The 21776-nt window shown below is 41.2% G+C and overlaps 1 protein-coding gene across 29 annotated transcripts in view; it reads right to left on the bottom strand.

Annotated features, from left to right (window-relative positions):
• Positions 1 to 21776, bottom strand: part of KDM4C (lysine demethylase 4C) — a 440364-nt gene that overhangs the window by 286276 nt on the left and 132312 nt on the right. The window contains exon 10 of one of the 29 annotated variants that reach the window (XM_073345337.1): positions 8569 to 12258. The exons of the other annotated variants lie outside the window; for them this stretch is intronic. Within the exon in view, the coding sequence (XP_073201438.1) occupies positions 12250 to 12258 (9 nt within the window). The 3' untranslated portion in view covers positions 8569 to 12249. Of the gene's footprint in view, positions 1 to 8568; positions 12259 to 21776 lie in introns of those variants that run through there. 29 annotated transcript variants of the gene reach the window in all.

The following is a 21776-nucleotide window of genomic DNA, read 5'->3' as shown; positions in this document are numbered from 1 at the left end:
TTCGTTCCATAGACTGATCGTATTCAGAAATTAAATCATTCAAGTGTTTCACTGCTTGGAACACTTCAGCAAATTTATGAAGATTCCAATTTGCTGGTTCTTCCTGTTTGTCGTCATCATCTTCATCCCGTGTAGATGATTTTATTAGTTCCTCTCACTCTTCGTTAGTCAATGTTTCTCTGTGGCTCTCAATTAATTCTTCAATTTCTTCCTCAAGGATGTCAACAAAGCCGCCACCACCCACTTGCCTAGCCACCTGAACAATGTGTTTCACTTCTTTGTCAATGGTCAGGAAACCCTTAAAATCATTCACACATTCTTTCCATAGGTGTCGCCAACATGCATTGACTGTTTCAGACTTGATTGCATCCATTGCCTGTTTAATACAAGTAATGCAATCGGCAATGTTGAAGCACTTCCAACACTCCATCACATTAAGATTGGGATCAGCATCCATAGCGCTACATATCCGTGAGAACGTAAGCCTCGTGTAGGTGGCCTTGAAACAGCGAATCATGCCTTGGTCGAGAGGTTGGAGGTGGTATGGGGGGGGGGGAAAAAGATGACTTCAACGTCGTTATGTGCAAACTGGAGTGCCACAGGGTGGCCAGGAGCATTATCTATGATCAGTAACACTTTAAAGTCAAGTCCTCTCTCTTCGAGGTACCGCTTGATCTCCGGAATGAAACACTTGTGGAACCAATCCAGAAATAATGCTGCTGTCACCCAAGCCTTTTTATTTGATTGCCAGAACGCAGGCAGGAGATTTTTGTTCTTGCCTTTTAGAGCATGAGGATTTGCAGCTCTGTAGAGCAAGCCCGGTTTTATTAAATGCCCAGCCACATTGCCACAAAACAACACAGTCACACGGTCTTTAGCTGCTTTGAAGCCACGGGCTTGTCTTTCTGATTTCAAAGTGTAAGTGTAGTTGGGCATTTTTTTCCAGGAGAGCCCAGTCTCGTCAGCATTAAAAACTTGTTCCAGAAGATAGCCCTTTTCTTCTATGATTTTCTTTAATTGTTCGGGGTAGGCTTTTGCTGCCTCTTCATTGGCAGATGCAGCTTCACCAGTAGTCTGCACATTTTTGAGGTTGAAGCGGTTCCTAAAACTGTTAAGCCAACCTTGGCTGGCTTCGAATTCCTTCTCATCAGAAGGCTGTCCCTCTTCGGCGGGAGGTTTGAACAGCGCGTAGACGCTAAGAGCCTTTTCTCACAGCGTGTTGCCATCGATAGGCACACGTTTACAGTTCACTTCTTCCAGCCATAAGTTTAATGCCTCTTCAGTCTTTACTAAAGTCTTATCATGCACCTGGCTTGTCACCTTAGCAGTTACTGGAGCACTTGATGCCACGGGTTCACGAATTTCTCTCTCCTGAATCTTGATGGCACAGATACTAGATTCATTGAGGCCATATTTACGCACCACGTTGGAGACTGACATACCGTCTCTCAATAAGTCCAATACAGCCAGTTTTTCCTCCAGCATTGGAACAGATCGCTGTTTCTTCGGTTGAGCATCAGATGAAGTAGTTGGTTTGCGTTTAGGGGCTATATGGTACGAAAAATATGTACAGTATCTTTAAACACAAGAATCACACTTAGCGCAGCGAGATGCTCACACTGTGAGAGGCACACGGGAACTGAGACCGACTGAGGGAACAGCAGATTCATGTCTCCCATCTCATGCTCACTCCAGTGGAGTGGAATGGTGGGCGGAATCGCCTGCGCTATTTACAGGTATCTTGTTATTTTTCTTTTTTTTTTTGGCCGAGCGTGTATAGTTGAATTTGCATAAGTTAAATGATGTTATGATGTGACTCACCTGTAATGCTAATCACTGGAGCCATTTTGGAAGCAAGTGCTGCTAGCCTGTAGAGCAGTGGTGGGCGTCCACCACTACTATAGAGGCAGTCATACCCAGGATGACCCCTGCAGCATGAGGGGCCTAGCTGGGCAGCGGGCTGCTCCAAAGATCCTTCCAGTGAGATGGAAACTATATTGAGTTGTTTGTAAAGAATGTTATTTTATTTACCCTTCATCCTACCCCTCCCAAAGAAAAATAAAATTATGGTCTGATTTTGGTTTTAATAAGTATACATAAAATGCTAATTTAATTAACATGAATTTTCTCCACAGTCATTTTCTGAATAGCTCTGGAAGGTAAAACAAAATTATCAAATCCTAATTAAATATAAAAACCCAACTGAACTGCAGCAGTATAATCAATACAAATTACATTATTTAAATATGGCAAGATTTAATGAAAGATTTCACATTACATTTGTTTTCGGTGAATTCAAAGCTTTCCAAATTCAAAATGTTTTGTAACAAATTTTATGAGCAGCACAGCTGTGAAATATAATTTCATATTATTCCAAATGAGCAATTATATGTTAGCTATATTATCTTTATAGAACAAAGAATAGCTTCTGTTGCATGTAGGAGTCCAGTTACAACACAAGCAAAAATCAAGTGAAGTTTGGTCTAAGTGCTGGTTCTGTACAAATGCATCAGCTTATCTATAGCACATCTCATTATTGTGTGCCATGCTGTTCAAAGTGACTGAATGGCTCTACTGAAGATATTACTTCTCTCCACTTGCAGAGACAAGCTCTTTTGGGGTGTACATGACAGAAAAATATATCTCACGGAAAACACCGACTTGCCTACAAAAATATATCTGGCACTTTCCTTGAACACTTAAATGTACTGTTCAAGGGCCACAGATTTTAGAAGAAGTGCATTTCAGTTAGTTATCAGCAAACTAATGCTTAGGATATTAAAAAAAAACTGTCTGAACCTGAAGCATTCATAGGTCCCTATGAATTCAGTAGCAATTGTGAATGCTCAGTATCTTTGAAAAAGCAGGGCTCAGCTTAAGATCTGGGTTTGGTTAAGCTTGGATGCTTATCAAAATATGTTTTCTCTAAAGTATCTTGAAAAAACAGACTCTCACATTAGAATATTAGGATTTTGTTTTGGCCAGGTCAGAAAGGCTGCAGGAATAGATTCTCTCATGGTATTTCTGCTTCTTGTCCCAGCTGATCCAGGAAACCCAGAGGCATGTGATTAAACAAAATATGGTCCACCAACCTTGAAAAAATGTGGGCTAGTTCCAACTTTATGTTAACTAATAAATCCACCCAGACTTGGTAAATCTGAATATTTCCCCCAACATTGCAAATACACTTCCCTCATTTGTCCCAGTTGCTGTGGAACTTAGGGTACATAATTTCTTTTAACATTTCTGTATGACCCGTTCCTAATTGCTTTCAGACAAGAACACAGAAATAGCTATTACTTCTCTGTAATGAAGAAATAATGCCAATTAGAGGATAGTGGATGTAATTCACCTGGACACATGTGATGCATAGAAGAATAAATAAGCAGTAAAACCAGCAGATCATTCTCCAAGTTGCCCTTTGTTAATAGCATCCGTACACAGAACTCAAACACCAGAATGATCATGGGCTACCCCGGGACAGAAACCCACTCTAAACAAGCTGCCAAGCATAACTAGATTGCCTAGACACTGCTGGGAATAAGATGCAGGCACAATTAGCATGATTATAGTGAACACCACAATTTTGTTTATGTTTTACAGAATATATACTGTGAAGAAAAAATAGGATTAATAAGCATTCAATTTGTTAATCAACTGGCCTAGAACAGCATAACTTAATGGCACCCATGGCACCACAAACAGGAGAGGCTACCATTACAGCCAACCCCTTAACCATATCATGGAATTATGACTGATGCCATAATCTTTACCACCCACCTTTCTCCTGTATGATAGTTGAGGGCTATTTAAGGGATGGGCCAGTATACAATGGACTTTGAAGCCCTCCATCCTTGTGCCCAACCAACCACAAATGCAATCAAAATCTAGTCCCCAAAGATATCCTCAGGATTAAGAAATAGCTTCCGCAACTACCTTGACCACACTGGCCACCCACCACACAACATGCAAAACGCATTAAACTCCCAACCAGTACTACAAAATGCTTTGCAGAAAGCAAAAAAAAACAAAACCAAAAACACAACTGCTTGACCAATCTTCGGTAGGAGAAAATTCCTTCCCAACCCAATAGGTGACCTGCTTAGATACAAAACAAAACAGCAGCCCTCATAACATGCAACAGCCCCAAATAAATTGACCACATGACAATTAGGGTAAGGATGGGACACGGGTAAACCATGACAACATCCAGCAGCAGCTTCCTATATGAACTCCCAGGGGCCAGAGTTATAGGACCTATCAGTCGCTAGGCAGACCACAAACATACTTGTCATGGCCATCCAAAGGGGAAAGGAGGAAAAAGGGGAGAACCTGCCTGAAACAGTATGTAATGCCACAGTACAGAAGAGCCCCAGAATACCAGTTTTTTTCTGCTCCAGGCACAGGACCCATTGTGGTAATATAGGCAACATCCCTTAAAAAGCTCTCTAGTATATAAACCAACACTATTTTGAGAAACTGTACCCTTTGAATGTCTCAAATATATATCGCAAAAGAAGCATTTTTACACTGTGTCAGATATCACCAATGTTTATACTGTAGGTAAAAGTTGGTTGACTTATTTTATTTTTCAATAAAATCAGAGCAAGGGAAGGTCAACTCACAACATGGTGAATCTGCAAAACAATAAGGTTCCCAGAGAATCAGCAGGATCCCTAACATAACATACAAATCATGCTAGTTTCAGCATGAATACTTATGACCAGATTCTAATGTACACCAGTGGAAAAAATTCTGAAATGTCTGAAATATGCACTTTGACTATTTTGAACGGTTTATCAGATTGAAAAATGAGACACTAGTTGACCTTTAAAAGAAATCATCTACATGTGCCACACTACTGATCGCTTTCTGTTCAGAAGTTTGCAAATTTGGCTCCCTGCTGCAACATATGGTGTAGTGGTATCTTTCTTTGCAGAAACCCAAGTGTTACAGTATGTATTGTTAGAGATAAGCAACAACTCCTTAGAATCCTCCTCTCAGCAATCTGGCCAGAAGGAACTGCAGAATGTTGTAAATTAGCTTCCCTCTTTTTATTCTTGCAGCCTCTGTTTTTGCTGGAGTTAAGACTGAATGAATGTGAGGGATCCGAGGAAATATGTAAAGCAATCCATCTGCCCATCCTGCTGTTAGCTCTTTCACTGTTACAACTATAGCTGCTTCTGCCAGGAACCTCAATGTATGGGTTAGGGTTTTCTCAAGATTTTAAAATCAATTTAGTGCTAAGACTTCTCCATTTCTGAATATAAAATTGGCCTCTCCCTGACATATATGCCAGTAATGTGAATTGTAGTAATAGGTCCTAAGCAGGAAAACTGGTGTAGAACATCCATAAACAAAAATTTCCTTACAAGATACCATATCATATTTTATCTGCTTTGCAGAATGCTCTGGATTTAGAGCTGTGAATCTGCCCTGCTTTCAAAATGCTGTCAAGATTTCACTTATCGCTCATTACAGATATTTATGCAAGATTACTATTGATGAATGGCTCAGTCTTCCTTCTCCTCGTTCCCTTCCTCTGTGTGTACGTCTACTCCTAACCATTGTTATAGTCACATACAGCACTTAATTTTCATTAAGCAGATTATGGAAAATTTTGGTGACAAATGGCAAGATATCGTTGGATTTTCACGCTAAACATTTCCACCAAAGACACAGATATGCAATTACTTTCCTTTAGAGAAATTTTATTGTTTTGAGAATATAAAGATCTAGAAAAGCGTAACAAGTACAATCATTATGTCAACCAAAATGTTGTTGGTATTTACAAATAAGCTAAATGGTAATGATCTTATATTAACACAGGGGATTGCATCTAGAAAGCTCCCAAATAAAATGACAAGCTTTAAAGAATTGCAGGTACAAATTACATACAGTACACATCCAATTTTCCAAAAGGCTTGCATTTAAAAGCTCTAGGAAAGAGGCCCTGTGGTCTGCACTCAGAAACCCCCAATTCCTGGGTGCAGACTTCAGAATCTGCAGAGTTGGTTTCCTGACTGTAGAGGACATAAGCTGGCTTGTCCAAAGCCAGACAGTATTGTCTTTTCACTGTGCTCTGGGTTCCCCAAGGCCAAAGAACTGCCTCCACAGTGCTAAAAAAGGTTTGCAGAACAAAGAGCTTTAACAGAGCTATACTCCAGCTAAAATGGCATTCTAGATGCTGACCAACACCCGTAGAGGCTGCACTTCAGACTTTGGGAAACCAGAACATGATGAAGAGAGGATGCCAATTATCAATAGAGAGGCTCAGAGCAACCCAGTTCTCAAATGAATGCCAATTAAATGGGTCTGAATCTGGTAATCAAGAAGCTTTGTATGCTTGCATCAGCTCTCATCAAAGCTAGCTGGGGATAGGACCAGAGCAGTGACACAGAATAATCTGGACAACCCAAGAGCTGGAAATCAGAAAATAAACTGAAATGAAGGTATGATTTGTTCCAAACCTGAAAAGCACACAAATCTGATCCCAGTGAATTCTCCCTGAGCCTATATACATACATTCAAGCAACATTGCTAGCAGCATTGCAACCTGAAAAGCAGGAGAAATTTCCAGGAAAATACCTGGAGGGTGGGGGACAGCACATACAACTCTCCCAGTCTAATCATAGGGCATAATGTGAGACCCAAATAAATCCACCTTGCAACTGGAAAGTTTGATACATTTCTGATTTTATATACAAAGGGCCCAATCCTGCAATCCTTATTCAGGTAAGGAATCTATTACAATCAAAGGGTCTACTGGGATGAGACCTAGTCACCTCAATAACAGATACAAGCTACGGCCCTATGTGATTGATAATTGTTATTAGCAATAAAACATAAATGTATAGCTATTTATTTACTTGATTGCAATTACCTACCATTTGATCATGCCAAATTTAGATCTTCACTAAAAACAGGAGAGGTTAGACCAGCGGTTCTCAAACTGTGGGTCACGACCCCATCTTAATGGGGTCACCAGGGCTCGCGTTAGACTTGCTGGTGCCCAGGGCTGAAGCTGAAGCCTGAGCCCCACCACCCAGAGCTGAAGCCCTTGGGTTTTGGCTTTGGCCCCTGAGCATGGGGTGGCGGGGCTTCGGTTTTGTCCCCACCCCACCCAGGGCAGCAGAGCTTGGATGGGCTCAGATTTCAGTCCCTCTCCTGGGGTCATGTAGTAATTTTTGTTGTCAGAAGGGGGTCGTGGTGCAACGAAGTTTGAGAACCACAGGGTTAGAGTAACACAACTGGCAATTGTGTTCCTTCTCTCTCTCCTTCCAAGCCTAATGGAAAACTATAAAGTATTTGTTGTTATTTAAAATACGCTTCAATAATACCTCAAAATATTTCCTCTCCAACTCTCCACCGAAGTGCTGCCAGCAGATTTTAAAAGTTATAAGTCTAAGAAATCACATTCTGCTTCTGTACTATTTCTCATTCCCAGCTGCAAAATTGAAAGTCCTGGTTTCTACAGTGAGTATCAGTATAAAATAAAAACCCAATAAAAAGACAATATTTGCCTTTCCTCTTCCAGTAACAGTTTCTTAGCTATGACACCCCCACACACACACCATTTTAAGCTGTATTTAATGTTTTTGTCGTTGTCTACAAGATATAATAAACATAGCTAAAATAAAATTTCAAGAATATATATTAGAAATAGAAGGCCACAACCTGCTTCCACTGAAGATTAGGAGGCACACACAAAGACCACATTGGAATAAATTTGACACCACTGTAACAGAACAGAATTTCACCCAATTCATAAGAAAAATTACTCCAAGATAACAAAAAATATTCCTCCCCTTAATGCCCTACAAACTTTATACGTTGTTTCTTTACCTTTGACTTATTTTCTCCCTGCACTACCTACCGATATCTCACTCCCACCCCCAACACATATTTGCACTTAGTATTATTGTTTATTAAGGATTCTCATATGGGAAGCTACTTTTTCCTCTACAAATCTTAAAAATGCTCCCTGTATATTTTCAAAAATAAATTAATATTTTTCCAAAGTCCTCTATCCATATCTTTCACCTCATGCTGTCATTACTGTTCTTGTACTAAAGTCCTTCATAGCTGAACTGTTCTTGTCCTTTGGTAATGAGAAGATATCCAAAAAGGATCTCCCTTCAATTGCTATTCCATGGAACTCCACATTTTAGACACATCTTGTAACATACATGCAGCTTAGGGTGACCACCTTTTCAAATGCAAAAACCGGACACATGCAGGAGCACAGCCCCCCTCCATGATCTCTCCCTCCAGAAGCCCTGTCCCCTGACCAGGCCAGAAGCCAGAGCCAGGCATCAATAAGTGCTGCCCAGGGAGCCTGGGCCGCTGTGGGGAACCCCAGACCCCCTACCTGCCTTGGGCAGGGGGCCAAGGTGCCCTAGTGCAGCCCCCAGCCTGTTTCCCTGACCCCTGGGGTGCACCACCCAGGGCAAGTGGAGGGTCTAGGCTCCCCGCAGCATCCCTGGCTCCCTGGGCAGCTTTTACTACTGCCCGGCTCCAGCTAGTGGCCTGGCCAGGGGCAGGGCCTCAGAGGGGAGGAGCTGGGGGCAGGGCCTTGTGGCAAGGGAGAGCTAAGGGACTGGAACTTGAAATGTACATTTCGGCCTGTCCCACCCAATTAGGGACAGGTGGGTCACCCTAATGCAGGCGAGTCTCCTTGAACAAGTCATCTACAGAAAAGACAAACATGCTCGGAAAGCATTTTTTAAAAAATTGTTTCAACTAGTACAGTTTTGCTCCCAGTTTAGATGTGACATGATTTGTTTGCAAATTTTTTTTAAAACCCATTTGAATCCACATTATTTCTAAAACTGGCTGTAAATGGTTTCCTACCAAAAACCTTTTTTTTTTTGGCTTGCAGGTTTTCCTAAGTTTTGTTTAATCACAGCATCTGTGAAGACTTTTGCCCAAATGTTTTATAGTTTGTCACTCCCAAAACACAAGCCTGTTGTCCTGCATATCTTCTGAATGCCTCCAGTATCAGTTGTTGACTCAAGCCCAATTCTTCATTTGGGCAGGTGTCCAATAAAGTTCATGGAATATTTTAAATTGCATCACATCTTAGAGCAGTATCTCATTATCTTGTAATTCCAGACCCAATTTTTAAATCCATTCTGAACCCAAAGAGTTTAAAATTGCAGTGATTTAAAAAAAAAAAATTCTCCTTCCACTTCCCCATCTCAGCTGCAGATTCATGCCCATGAAAAAAATTTTAGCCCCACTTCACAACAGTATGTCAGAAAAGGTCAAATTTCTCTGTTGTTTTCTATGCTATTGTTTTCTTTCACATGGTTTGAGAAAGCAACCCGAGCATTTGTCAATGACATCAGGTATCTGTCACCGCTGAATCCAGGTGAAATAATCATCTGAACTCAACCTGAATGAGCAAGGCATGATAGAAACAAGCAGAATGGGTAAGCAGATCAAATAAACCTTCACTTTTCATTAACAGATGTTTGCTGGCCAGGTTCAAATCTTTGCTGAGCAGCTCACTGTATCTCTAGTCTGTATCCAGGGGAGAAGGGGGTCTTTTCAGGGTTTGTATGTGGTCCATATTGAAACACAAGACCTGAAATCCCCCGGGGCTGCTCCTTCCTCATCATTTATATGAGCAGGACTAAACAAGCAGTCTATAAATGCCTAACAGTAGCTACCATCAGTGCAACATGTTTAACTGAAAGATGGTGGGAAAATATCAGTCCAAACCACTATTTTAAAATAGTTGTGAGGCTGAGATGAGATAGCTCCCTTTGAGCAACCTGCGTTTCAGACTAAACAATAAACCTGAATTCTATGAAGGTATCTGAACAGAAACTCTTCTTAGAGCCCCAGGCTTAAATGATGTCGAATGATGAACGGCGAAAATCAAGTGAGGCTGCTATAGTATGAGGTCTCCACATATCCACAGAAAGAGGACTGACTCTTCTACGTATGGGAACTACTCCAGTTTGTATCTTTCTCCTCCACTTTATTTTATTGCCCTACCCCTTGCCCTACCTCTTCTATCTACCTTGCTTTTATTATTCTCTAGCCTCCTTTCACGATTTTCCTTGCAATTTTCTCTTCTTGAGCAGTTCATCTGATTTCAACAAAATGACATATCTCATTCTCTAAGTCAACTGGAGCAGAATGTACAGAATGTATGCCAGGCATACATACCAGTTCCTTTTTCTTTTCTTAACATTCTAAGTACGAATGTATTATAACCTATCCGATGAGGATTGTCAGTACCGGAGACCTCATCATGTGCAGAGGAACAACCTTAGACAGACAGAGACCAAATTTGAGGATTTGGTATCTCTAATGCATTAGAAACTTAAAATACCTTATTTCACACTGGAAAAGCAAGGATATATTCTATTCAGGCACTGAACTGTACTTGAGCATGACTTCTATTTCAGAATTACTGGATGCTCGAGTGACTTATTTTTTCAGAACTCAGAAAAGGCATCGACTTTAATTCTCCTAAGGAACGGATCTTTAAAAATTGCTTGCAAGTCTTATATAATCATACACCTCTTTCTTCAGTATTAATACTGTAACTGAGTGAGAAGAAGGTTATACATATCCTCAGCGAGGGACCAGGCATTCCAAGTGATTGATTTCAAAATCATTCCTCAACCATTTGAAAGTAGTTAATGCTTTAGACATAAAGACGAATGTTAGAAATGGACCCTAGGAACAAAGGCCCGAAGGTACGGGAAAATTTGTCAGACTTATTTCAGGATTCTTCTTGTTATATTATATTCCAGAAAATAATTTCAATATATTTCTATTTCGCCTCCTTTAAAAATACTAGTATGTTTTACAGTGGTTTATACTTAAAAGGAGGCACATCAGGAATTCCTGATTACAATGATGTGTATTCACAACTGTCAATTCCACAGAACTTTAGTCACACATTCCACTCTATTTTATCAGAATTACTCAAACTGTACAACACAGACTGCTCTTTATATATTCTTCCACATAATTCTAGGTTCAAAATTAAGAAGTTCTGTTCATTACTGATATTTTTTAAGTTTAAACGAGGGTAGACGTAGAGAATAAATTTTACACTAAGGTCTCCGATGCTTGAGGAATACTTTTAGGTTAAAAATATTTTCTTTGGATTTGAGAGATTTTTAGGAAATGGAGTTTAGCTCAATGAATGGCCCATGTACCTAATTTTTGTATATACTGTATAAAAGTATGTCCTTTTTACTGAAATCAGCTACCCTGAATGTCTGAAACTCTTTGCTAGCCAGTATGAGCTACACTACTAATCGAAGACAGTTGTCTGGAACCCATTTTCAGTAGGAAAGCCGATATGCAAATAGGTGCTCTTTGCCCTCCTATCCCCTGTTCAGACTCCTTGGTGGGCTCTGAGAGACTTCACGGAGAGAGATAGTTACTCTCAGCGCAAAGTATCTGCATTTGATTTGGCCTTCTGTAACTAACACACACACACACACACACACACAATCCCCAATTCATGGATATTTAAAGTTTCTGGTCAACATTACCTCTTCACTCTCATATATTCTTCGGTGCTCTCTCAATGGGAGAGGGGCACTACAAACAAGCGGTCCTACAAGAGTGATACTCAGACCTCAGTGGTTCAGGAACCAAATTAGCAATCAACATTACCCAAAAGAGTAGCATGAATTCATCATTTTATTTATTATTTTATATATATTATTCTCACCGCAAGATGACTGATCAAGTATTATTTTATCAGCTAAAATTGGTTAATAACATAGTGAAAGCATTCCGATTGGTTCATAACACAGACCGGTTAATAATTAAAACACACAGTGTTTTAATATCATGTGCTGCAAAGAGCTGCACAAAACACATTCAAGAGCCACTTGCAGCTCCCAAGCCTCAGCCTAAGTATCACTCTCCTAGAAGATCAGCTATCTTGAACCGTATCAGCTTGGTGAATCACTGCTCTCTCTCTCTCTCTCTCACTCACTCTCTGAGGTCAGTCTCAGCATTTCTGGCTTTATGCAGGGCAAAACAGAAAGGGAACAGTACCTATTATCATAATTCCCTAATGTGGAAGTGCCAGCTTTTGGCATAAATTAGTACAGGTTTAACTATTCTATATGGACCAAAAAAATTACCTGGTTGCTTCCTTAGCAGCACATTCAGCAAGGCTTTGTATTATTGAGGACTATTCTTAGCCAATCACAGGTCAGTCAAGCTGCGCCTCATGCTCTGGCATCCCTGTTGATCGGTTGCCTATCAGATGTTCTGCATGAGGAATTGCACAGTACAAACTGTTGATAAGTAATGCAAACTAAGGAGTTACTGGCTATCCAGTTCCAGTCTCACTATCAGATTAAACAAAGCAGGAAATACATTTCATGATTTTTAGGTGAGAAAGGACCACAATGATCATCTAGTCTGACCTCCTGCATAAACAAATCCAAAAAGTTTCACCCAGTAAGTCCTGTATCAAGCCTGTAACTTCTAGCTGAAGTACGTCTTTTGGAAAGACGTCCAATCTTGATTATTTAAATCAAGAGATTTAAAGAGAATCCAAATGTTGATCCTCAGATTCCAAAACAAGAATATTTATAACATCCATAAGTAGAAGTGAGACCGACTTTATGAAGACATTATCAACAAGATAATCTTCTGGGGCGGGCCGGAGTGATCATTAAATTGTTCCTAACATAAAATGATCATCTGAATATTGTCTCTTAGCATTTAATAGGTTGGCTCTTTTGCACCATACGAAATGCTCTTGTTTTGGACCTCGAATTATGCAAACTATCGATCCTCACAAAGAAAAAACGGAGATCTTTTAATTTGGTCAAGACTGAAGTTTCAACATTTCTGCAGCAAAACTGGTGAAATTCCTAAGGGAATAAACCATAAACTTTCACAAATGCACTCCAAGCAACACATACTTTTTTTTTTTTTGGCAAAGAAAAGTAAATGTTTCCAAAGCACCAACAGTTTTTCCTTTTCTACTATCTTTTATTTTCAAGAAATACTGGAAATTTTGAAGCAAAATATTCTGCTTTTTACAGCAATACAAACAAATGATTTTCCATATTATTTTCTACTTTGACTTTTCCTGTCATTTCATGGCAATTTCTGTACTGATGTACTGAAGAACTAAAAAAGACTTTGATGTAAACACTATTTTCTCCACTAACACAGAGCGAAAGCAAAGTTCAACTGTCCATCATTAATACATCAGGGTGAAAAATGTGATCATTAGCACTACTCAGTTTTACACAGTAGATACATTTGTACACTGCCTTTCTTTTGAGTCCTCTTTAACTTTACTCAGTCTACTGCTAATTGAAAATTGTTTTGTAATTTCAGCCAAGTGCTTTCCCTAAGAAAAAGGACTGAATTCTCCTATTTTTATAAATCACTTTCTTCACATTAAAATTCTGTTTGCCATCTGAGTTATTTTTTAGTGATACTGAAACTTTTAACACTGCCCTTGACATACTATTTCTGATCGTTTCTGTTGCTTACATATTGGTAATGAAAATAATTTTAATGGAAAAGACATCTCCCCTTAGAGAGAGAAAAAAAAGGAAAAGGAAACGAAACAGAGATATCTGATATCAGGAGACCATAGAAAAAGATAGCATTAAATTTCCAGTCGAGAAAAGCACTTAAGCATGTGTGTAACTTTAAGCACCTAAGTATTCCAATCAAAATCAATGATTCAAAAACAACAAAGGATATAATTTTTGAGGAGAAAAACCCATCAAGTTTTAAGAACCCACATTCATTCATGTGGGTTAGGACTTTTCTTGTTAGCCTTTATCTGAGTGAAGTAAATGGGCTTACTCACGTGCTTAAAGTTATACATCCTTAAGTGCTTTGCTCAATCATAACTGCGTGACCAGAATTCTGAACTGTTAGAGGTAAAGGAATAAAACACATTCTAACTCATGTACACAAATGTGCCACCTTTCAAATAGCATGTTAATTTTTTTGTTTTTTCAGATTTATATCAGATTTATATTTATATCTGTTCCCCGCTGCTCAGCTGGTTCGCTGAGCGGGGGCGAACCAGCTGAGCAGCGGGGAACAGCACAGCAGCACACAGCAGGAGTTTGCCTGGAGTGAGCCCAGTGAGGCTTACATCTTGCCAACTTCTCTGAGGAAGCTCATAGTAGGAAGGTGATATGGAATGGGGAGGGTTCAGCTATTGTGACCTGCACTGGATGTGCCATGTTTGTCTTTCTTCCACAGGACAGAAGCGACTTTGTCTGTACAAAGTGCAAGCTGGTCTCCATATTGGAAGAGAAGATTGAAGGTCTGGAGCAACAGATAACGACCCTGCGTTGCATAGGAGAATCTGAGGATTTTCTGGACAAAAGTCAGGATATGCTTCTACGGGCACAAAGCTCTAAAGATTTAGAGCAGGTTGCACAGCGGAGCCAAGTGGCCAGTGAAGAAGTTTGGCAACATGTGACCTCCAGAAGAAGAAGGGGGAATGTCCGGGTTCCAGCAACGCGGACACAGGTAACTAACCGCTTTCATGTTCTCTCCACAGGAACCATTGCGGAGAGTGGACCAGATGATACGTCTGGGGGGAGAAAGCAGAAGGAGACTCCGCTGGTTGGAAGGCATGAGATGCACTGTCCTGAGGTTGGGGGTTCCACGACCACCACTCGCAAGAGAAGGAGGTAGGTGGTGGTGGTCGGGGACTCTCTCCTCCGGGGGACTGAGTCATCTACCTGCCGCCCTGACCGGGAAAACCAAGAAGTCTGCTGCTTGCCAGGGGCTAAGATTCGCAATGTGACGGAGAGACTGCCGAGACTCATCAAGCCCTCAGATTGCTACCCCTTCCTCCTTCTCCACGTGGGCACCAATGATACTGCCAAGAATGACCTTGAGCGGATCACTGCGGACTACGTGACTCTGGGAAGAAGGATAAAGGAGTTTGAGGCGCAAGTGGTGTTCTCGTCCATCCTCCCTGTGGAAGGAAAAGGCCGGGGTAGGGACCGTCGAATCGTGGAAGTCAACGAATGGCTACACACGTGGTGTCGGAGAGAAGGCTTTGGATTCTTTGACCATGGGATGGTGTTCCATGAAGGAGGAGTGCTGGACAGAGACAGGATCCACCTTACTAAGAGAGGGAAGAGCATCTTTGGAAGCAGACTGGCTAACCTAGTGAGGAGGACTTTAAACTAGGTTCACCGGGGAAAGGAGATCAAAGCCCTGAAGTAAGTGGGAAAGCGGGATATCGGGAGGAAGCACAGGCAGGAACGTCTGTGAGGGGAGGGCTCCTGCCTCATACTGAGAATGAGGGGCGATCAGCAGGTTATCTCAAGTGCTTATATACAAAAGCACAAAGCCTTGGAAACAAGCAGGGAGAACTGGAGGTCCTGGTGATGTCAAGGAATTATGATGTGATTGGAATAACAGAGACTTGGTGGGATAACTCACATGACTGGAGTACTGTCATGGATGGTTATAAGCTGTTCAGGAAGGACAGGCAGGGCAGAAAAGGTGGGGGAGCAGCACTGTATGTAAGGGAGCAGTATGACTCCTGAGAGCTCTGGTACGAAACTGCAGAAAAACCTGAGTGTCTCTGGATTAAGTTTAGAAGTGTGAGCAACAAGAGTGATGTAGTGGTGGGAGTCTGCTATAGACCACCGGACCAGGGGGATGAGGTGGATGAGGATTTCTTCCGGCAACTCGCAGAAGCTACTAGATCGCACGCCCTGGTTCTCATGGGTGACTTTAATTTTCCTGACATCTGCTGGGAGAGCAATACAGCGGGGTATAGACAATCCAGGAAGTTTTTGGAAAATGTAGGGGACAATTTCCTGGTGCAAGTGCTAGAGGAGCCAACTGGGGGGGAGCTTTTCTTGACCTGCTGCTCACAAACTGGGAAGAATTAGTGGGGGAAGCAAAAGTGGATGGGAATCTGGGAAGCAGTGACCATGAGTTGGTTGAGTTCAGGATCCTGACACAGGGAAGAAAGGTAAGCAGCAGGATACGGACCCTGGACTTCAGGAAAGCAGACTTCGACTCCCTCAGGGAACGGATGGGTAGGATCCCCTGGGGGACTAACATGAAGGGGAAAGGAGTCCAGGAGAGCTGGCTGTATTTCAAGGAATCCCTGTTGAGGTTACAGGGACAAACCATCCCGATGTGTTGAAAGAATAGTAAATATGGCAGGCGACCAGCTTGGCTTAACGGTGAAATCCTAGCAGATCTTAAACATAAAAAAGAAGCTTACAAGAAGTGGAAGGTTGGACATATGACCAGGGAAGAATATAAAAATATTGCTCGGGCATGTAGGAATGAAATCAGGAGGGTCAAATCTCACCTGGAGCTGCAGCTAGCAACAGATGTCAAGAGTAACAAGAAGGGTTTCTTCAGGTATGTTGGCAACAAGAAGAAAGCCAAGGAAAGTGTGGGACCCTTACTGAATGAGGGAGGCAACCTAGTGACAGAGGATGTGGAAAAAGCTAATGTACTCAATGCTTTTTTTGCCTCTGTCTTCACGAAAAAGGTCAGCTCCCAGACTGCTGCGCTGGGCATCACAACATGGGGAATAGATGGCCAGCCCTCTGTGGAGAAAGAGGTGGTTAGGGACTATTTAGAAAAGCTGGACATGCACAAGTCCATGGGGCGTTGCATCCGAGAGTGCTAAAGGAATTGGCGGCTGTGATTGCAGAGCCATTGGCCATTATCTTTGAAAACTTGTGGTGAATGGGGGAAGTCCCAGATGACCGGAAAAAGGCTAATGTAGTGCCAATCTTTAAAAAAGGGAAGAAGGAGGATCCTGGGAACTACAGGCCAGTCAGCCTCCCCTCAGTCCCCGGAAACATCACGGAGCATGTCCTCAAGGAATCAATCCTGAAGTACTTACATGAGAGGAAAGTGATCAGGAACAGTCAGCATGGATTCACCAAGGGAAGGTCATGCCTGACTAATCTAATCGCCTTCTATGATGAGATTACTGGTTCTGTGGATGAAGGGAAAGCAGTGGATGTGTTGTTTCTTGACTTTAGCAAAGCTTTTGAAACGGTCTCCCACAGTATTCTTGTCAGCAAGTTAAAGAAGTATGGGCTGGATGAATGCACTATAAGGTGGGTAGAAAGTTGGCTAGATTGTCGGGCTCAACGGGTAGTGATCAATGGCTCCATGTCTAGTTGGCAGCCGGTGTCAAGTGGAGTGCCCCAGGGGTCGGTCCTGGGGCCGGTTTTGTTCAAGATCTTCATAAATGATCGGGAGGATGGTGTGGATTGCACTCTCAGCAAATTTGCGGATACTAAACTAGGAGGAGTGGTAGATATACTGGAGGGCAGGGATAGGATACAGAGGGACCTAGACAAATTGGAGGATTGGGCCAAAAGAAATCTGATGAGGTTCAATAAGGATAAGTGCAGGGTCCTGCACTTAGGACGGAAGAACCCAATGCACAGCTACAGACTAGGGACCGAATGGCTAGGCAGCAGTTCTGCGGAAAAGGACCTAGGGGTGACAGTGGACGAGAAGCTGGATATGAGTCAGCGGTGTGCCCTTGTTGCCAAGAAGGCCAGTGGCATTTTGGGATGTATAAGTAGGGGCATAGCGAGCAGATCGAGGGACGTGATCGTTCCCCTCTATTCGACATTGGTGAGGCCTGGAGTACTGTGTCCAGTTTTGGGCCCCACACTACAAGAAGGATGTGGATAAATTGGAGAGAGTCCAGCCAAGGGCAACAAAGATGATTAGGGGTCTGGAACACATGAGTTATGAGGAGATGTGAGGGAACTGGGATTGTTTAGTCTGCAGAAGAGAAGAATGAGGGGGGATTTGATAGTTGCTTTCAACTACCTGAGAGGTGGTTCCAGAGAGGATGGTTCTAGACTATTCTCAGTGGTAGAAGAGGACAGGACAAGGAGTAATGCTCTCAAGTTGCAGTGGGGGAGGTTTAGGTTGGATATTAGGAAAAAAATTTTCACTAGGCGGGTGGTGAAACACTGGAATGCGTTACCTAGGGAGGTGGTAGAATCTCCTTCCTTAGAAGTTTTTAAGGTCAGGCTTGACAAAGCCCTGGCTGGGATGATTTAATTGGGGATTGGTCCTGCTCTGAGCAGGGGGTTGGACTAGATGACCTCCTGAGGTTCCTTCCAACCCTGATATTCTATGATTCTATATCATTCCAAATCGACTATGCTATAAAACAAGCCAAGCTTAAAGTTTGATGCGTGTAGTTATGAATATAAGGGAATTTTTTCCATGTTTAAAAAAAATTAAAAGGACTTTATGATTCGTGTTCAAACCCCTTTGCCCTTCAACCCCAAACAATTTGCTTCTCTGTTATTTCAAGCATGGAAAAATTTGCTATAATTTGAAGAATTATGAACTATAAAGTAGAAAGAAGAGATAAAATGGAAAATGGAAATTAATCTTGCACCTGAACCTTCTTTCAGATACATCAGTTTTACGTTGGTACAACTCCAGTGACTCCAAAGGATTTAGTTAGTTCAGATTCACAGTAGTATAAATGAGAAGCAATTCAATCTTCTGGACTAAAGTATTCATTGTACATTAACATTATCAGATAAAAAAACCAGAACCCCATTTCTCCCAATAGACCAGAAGGCTTGTGTTTATTTTAAGGGTGTGAGGGAATATGTAATGCAATGAGGACTAAAGATTATTCAAAAATCCTGATCATACAAAAGTGAGAAGAGATTTTTGAATAAATTAGTGAATTTTTTTATAGGCAGAGCGGGAGCACACCTTACAGTTAAGGTTGCCTGACACTTTCCACTATAAGATCCTGATTTCAGTTCCTTATAACTTTGCCAAACTTTAGCTCTTCCAGCTGAAACTTCTCATGGCAGGTGTCTGCCTGATGCTGAAGTTTTGGAGGTTGTTTTGGTTGTTTTTTGTGGGGAGTGAAAGTTTCAGCTAAAAGAACTCACCTGTTTTGTAGAACAAGAGCAGGTGAAAATACTTTGTTTTGCTCATGTTAAAAAAAATTTTTACAGCCATTTGGTTGAGAAGCTCTAAAGCCTCCATGCTCTAGAGCAATGGCTTGGTATTTGGCAGAGACTCACCTTGGGTGCATTTTGCTTTGCCAATTTATTAGTCTCAAAAAAATCTGTTTGTTCATGCTCAGTCGAGATTTGTTAGAGTTTGACAGCTAACTTCTCCACAGATGCTGTCCGAACCGGGCATGCTCCAGCCCAGGGCTGTAGGGGTGAGCAGAACGTTCCTTACAATTACTCTTCCAGGCAGGAAGGGGTGCTGTGGCATCAGTCCCGTGAATTGAGAGCACGGAGACTCTCTCATCTGCGCTTTCAGTGCTCTCCCGGCTGGTCCACAGACAGCAAGAAAGAGAAGGAAGCAGCAGTCTAGGTAGTGTGCAGAGAGATGGGAAATTCGGGGGAACATGGACTTGAGTGAGTTACAGGAGTCGCAGGTTGGGAGGAACAGAAGAGGAGGGCACCTGTAGCCAAAGCTGAAGATGGTGGAAAGAAGCAAAATGGGAGGGGGCAAAACCTGGGCTGTGGGAGGTTGGACAAGAGCAGAGAGGGATGGGGGCAGTGATTGGATGGTTGCAGAGGATTTCAGTAGAGAAGGAGGGTGAATGGGAGGAGAGAGTGATAGAGATAGGACGTAGGGTTGGAGAGGATAGGCACAAAGAGCAATTGAGATCTTCAGGAGGCACAGAGGCATAACAGTCCCCATGGACATGGAGTCCTCTAACACGGGGTCTCTAACATTCCTCTGCTGTCAGAAAATTCCTGGTGAGCCCATGGCAAAACATGTGTCTCATTTTCCTCTAGTGTGTCTGGTGAACAAAAATAAGAAAAGCAGCCTACTCCTACTACCAATTACTGGGTTAGCTCAAGTGACAGATGTCTGTACTATGAATCTAAAGATCTGAACTCTGCTGATGACTGAAGTTGAGGGTTCGGTCAACATGGTTCCACATGATGGGAATTTCTAGTTTTTCGGGGGGTGGGGGTCAGGGTTTTTTGGTTTGTTTTGGGGATTGTTTTTTTAATATAGTTAGGAAATCAGAACCAAAAAAAGTTAGAAGAACATTAAGATTGCAAAGTCCATTTTTGCCCTTTAGAACAATTGACCACATAATGGAAGTGATTAACATGGAGTAACTCTAACAAGGATGGAAATTTCTCCAACCCTTAAGATAGGAGAATGTAGTAAATAGGTATTAAAACAACTTTCACTCCAAAGCAAAAGGATGTAGATATACACTCTAATTGCACTGTCATACCTTTTTTGCTGAGTTCAAATAAATTTATCAAAGAAGAATTTTTGGAGCTCTAATTCTATTTCTTTGAAAAAATAGTAGGCTATGAAGAATATCTCTTTACAGCTGTGACATTAATGTATGGAGAAAAGACCAGTCATTCAAAATAGTTTCTCTCAACAAAGTCAAGGATAACTACAATTTACATGCTGTAGGAGTGGAAATAGAGAAAAATTACATTGATTTTTCCCAACATTTCATACAAATGGTATTCTGAAAAGACAAGTTTATTGCAAACTATTGACTTATTGTAAGAAAAAATAATACTCTATTCTTTGCTTAGTACTGCCATAAAACAATAGCTCCTGAAAGTCTGTTAGTTTTGCACAAAATCTGTCATCTCAGTGCATTTGTTACATCGATAAATGAAACTTCTACAGTATTTTACACTTAGAACCAGCTAAAAAAAAACAAAAAAACCCCAGATTCTATCAGTTCTGCTCATTCATAGTTCCGTGAATGTACTCCAAAATGTAAAATCCACTTTGAAGAGTATACTATCTCATTATTTCTTATTCAGATTTACACAAAAAAAAATTCTGTATTTTATATAGGCATATGTTAATGTTTCCCTTCATAAGCCTCTTTAAGGAATTAAACCACAAATGGCAGTGACAAGCAAGACAGATCATCCCAAATGAGTGCAGATAAAACATTTATATCACACCATTCCGTCATGTATTCTGTATATGCCACATTTGTTAGAGAAAATCTATTTTGGAAATCTATGGTGTTTTAAAAAAAATTACGGAGACTATTTCTTTAAATCCCTCGATTTATAAAGACAAGTGCCTTAGTTATCATGAGCTAAACTATACAGGAACCAGAGGGAGCCATAAAATCCCATATAAATGACCGAAAATAGCTTTTTTGTACCTAAAACTAATAATTTTGAAGTCCAATATACCAAGCCATTCCAGAGCTAGAAGTGAGTGAAGTGTCCCCCATTGGGAAATTGGCCATCTCCACTTTTCAGTGGTATAACACTCCTGTTTCTAGCCCTGCAGGGTGACAAGGTAACAGACTTTAAAGTCATGATATTTGTATATAGAGAAAATAATGTCCAGTCTTACCCATCATGGGCCTTGGACAGGTACACATTTTGGAAGGAAATCCAAGTTTGTGGTGAGGATGAAAAAGGGAAGGTGGATTAGAAAGCAGACAGCAGTGGAGGTGGTCAAAGGTGCATGATAAATTAATCACTCACCAGTGTATCATAGCAATATCACTTTCACTTGTCATATACATGTGCATTCCCATGTTCATGCATAAAATCAGGTTAAATTATGTACAATTAGATGAGCAATCCAGCAATGCTAGCTCTTTTCACTTTCCCACCTTTCTTTACTTTTATATATAGGGTATTTATTTGAATATATGGTGTAAAAACATTTGACTGTTCCCTATGTATAGAGTCACATTTTTATTTCTAGGATCAGTTCTTACAATAAAAACAGGTGCATTTATTTCAGTATGTAGATATCCACAACTATGGATGAGTCCA

Source organism: Lepidochelys kempii, chromosome 5 (assembly GCF_965140265.1).
Source record: "Lepidochelys kempii isolate rLepKem1 chromosome 5, rLepKem1.hap2, whole genome shotgun sequence".
NCBI lineage: Eukaryota > Metazoa > Chordata > Testudines > Cheloniidae > Lepidochelys > Lepidochelys kempii.
This window is presented reverse-complemented; position numbering and strand designations above follow the sequence as displayed.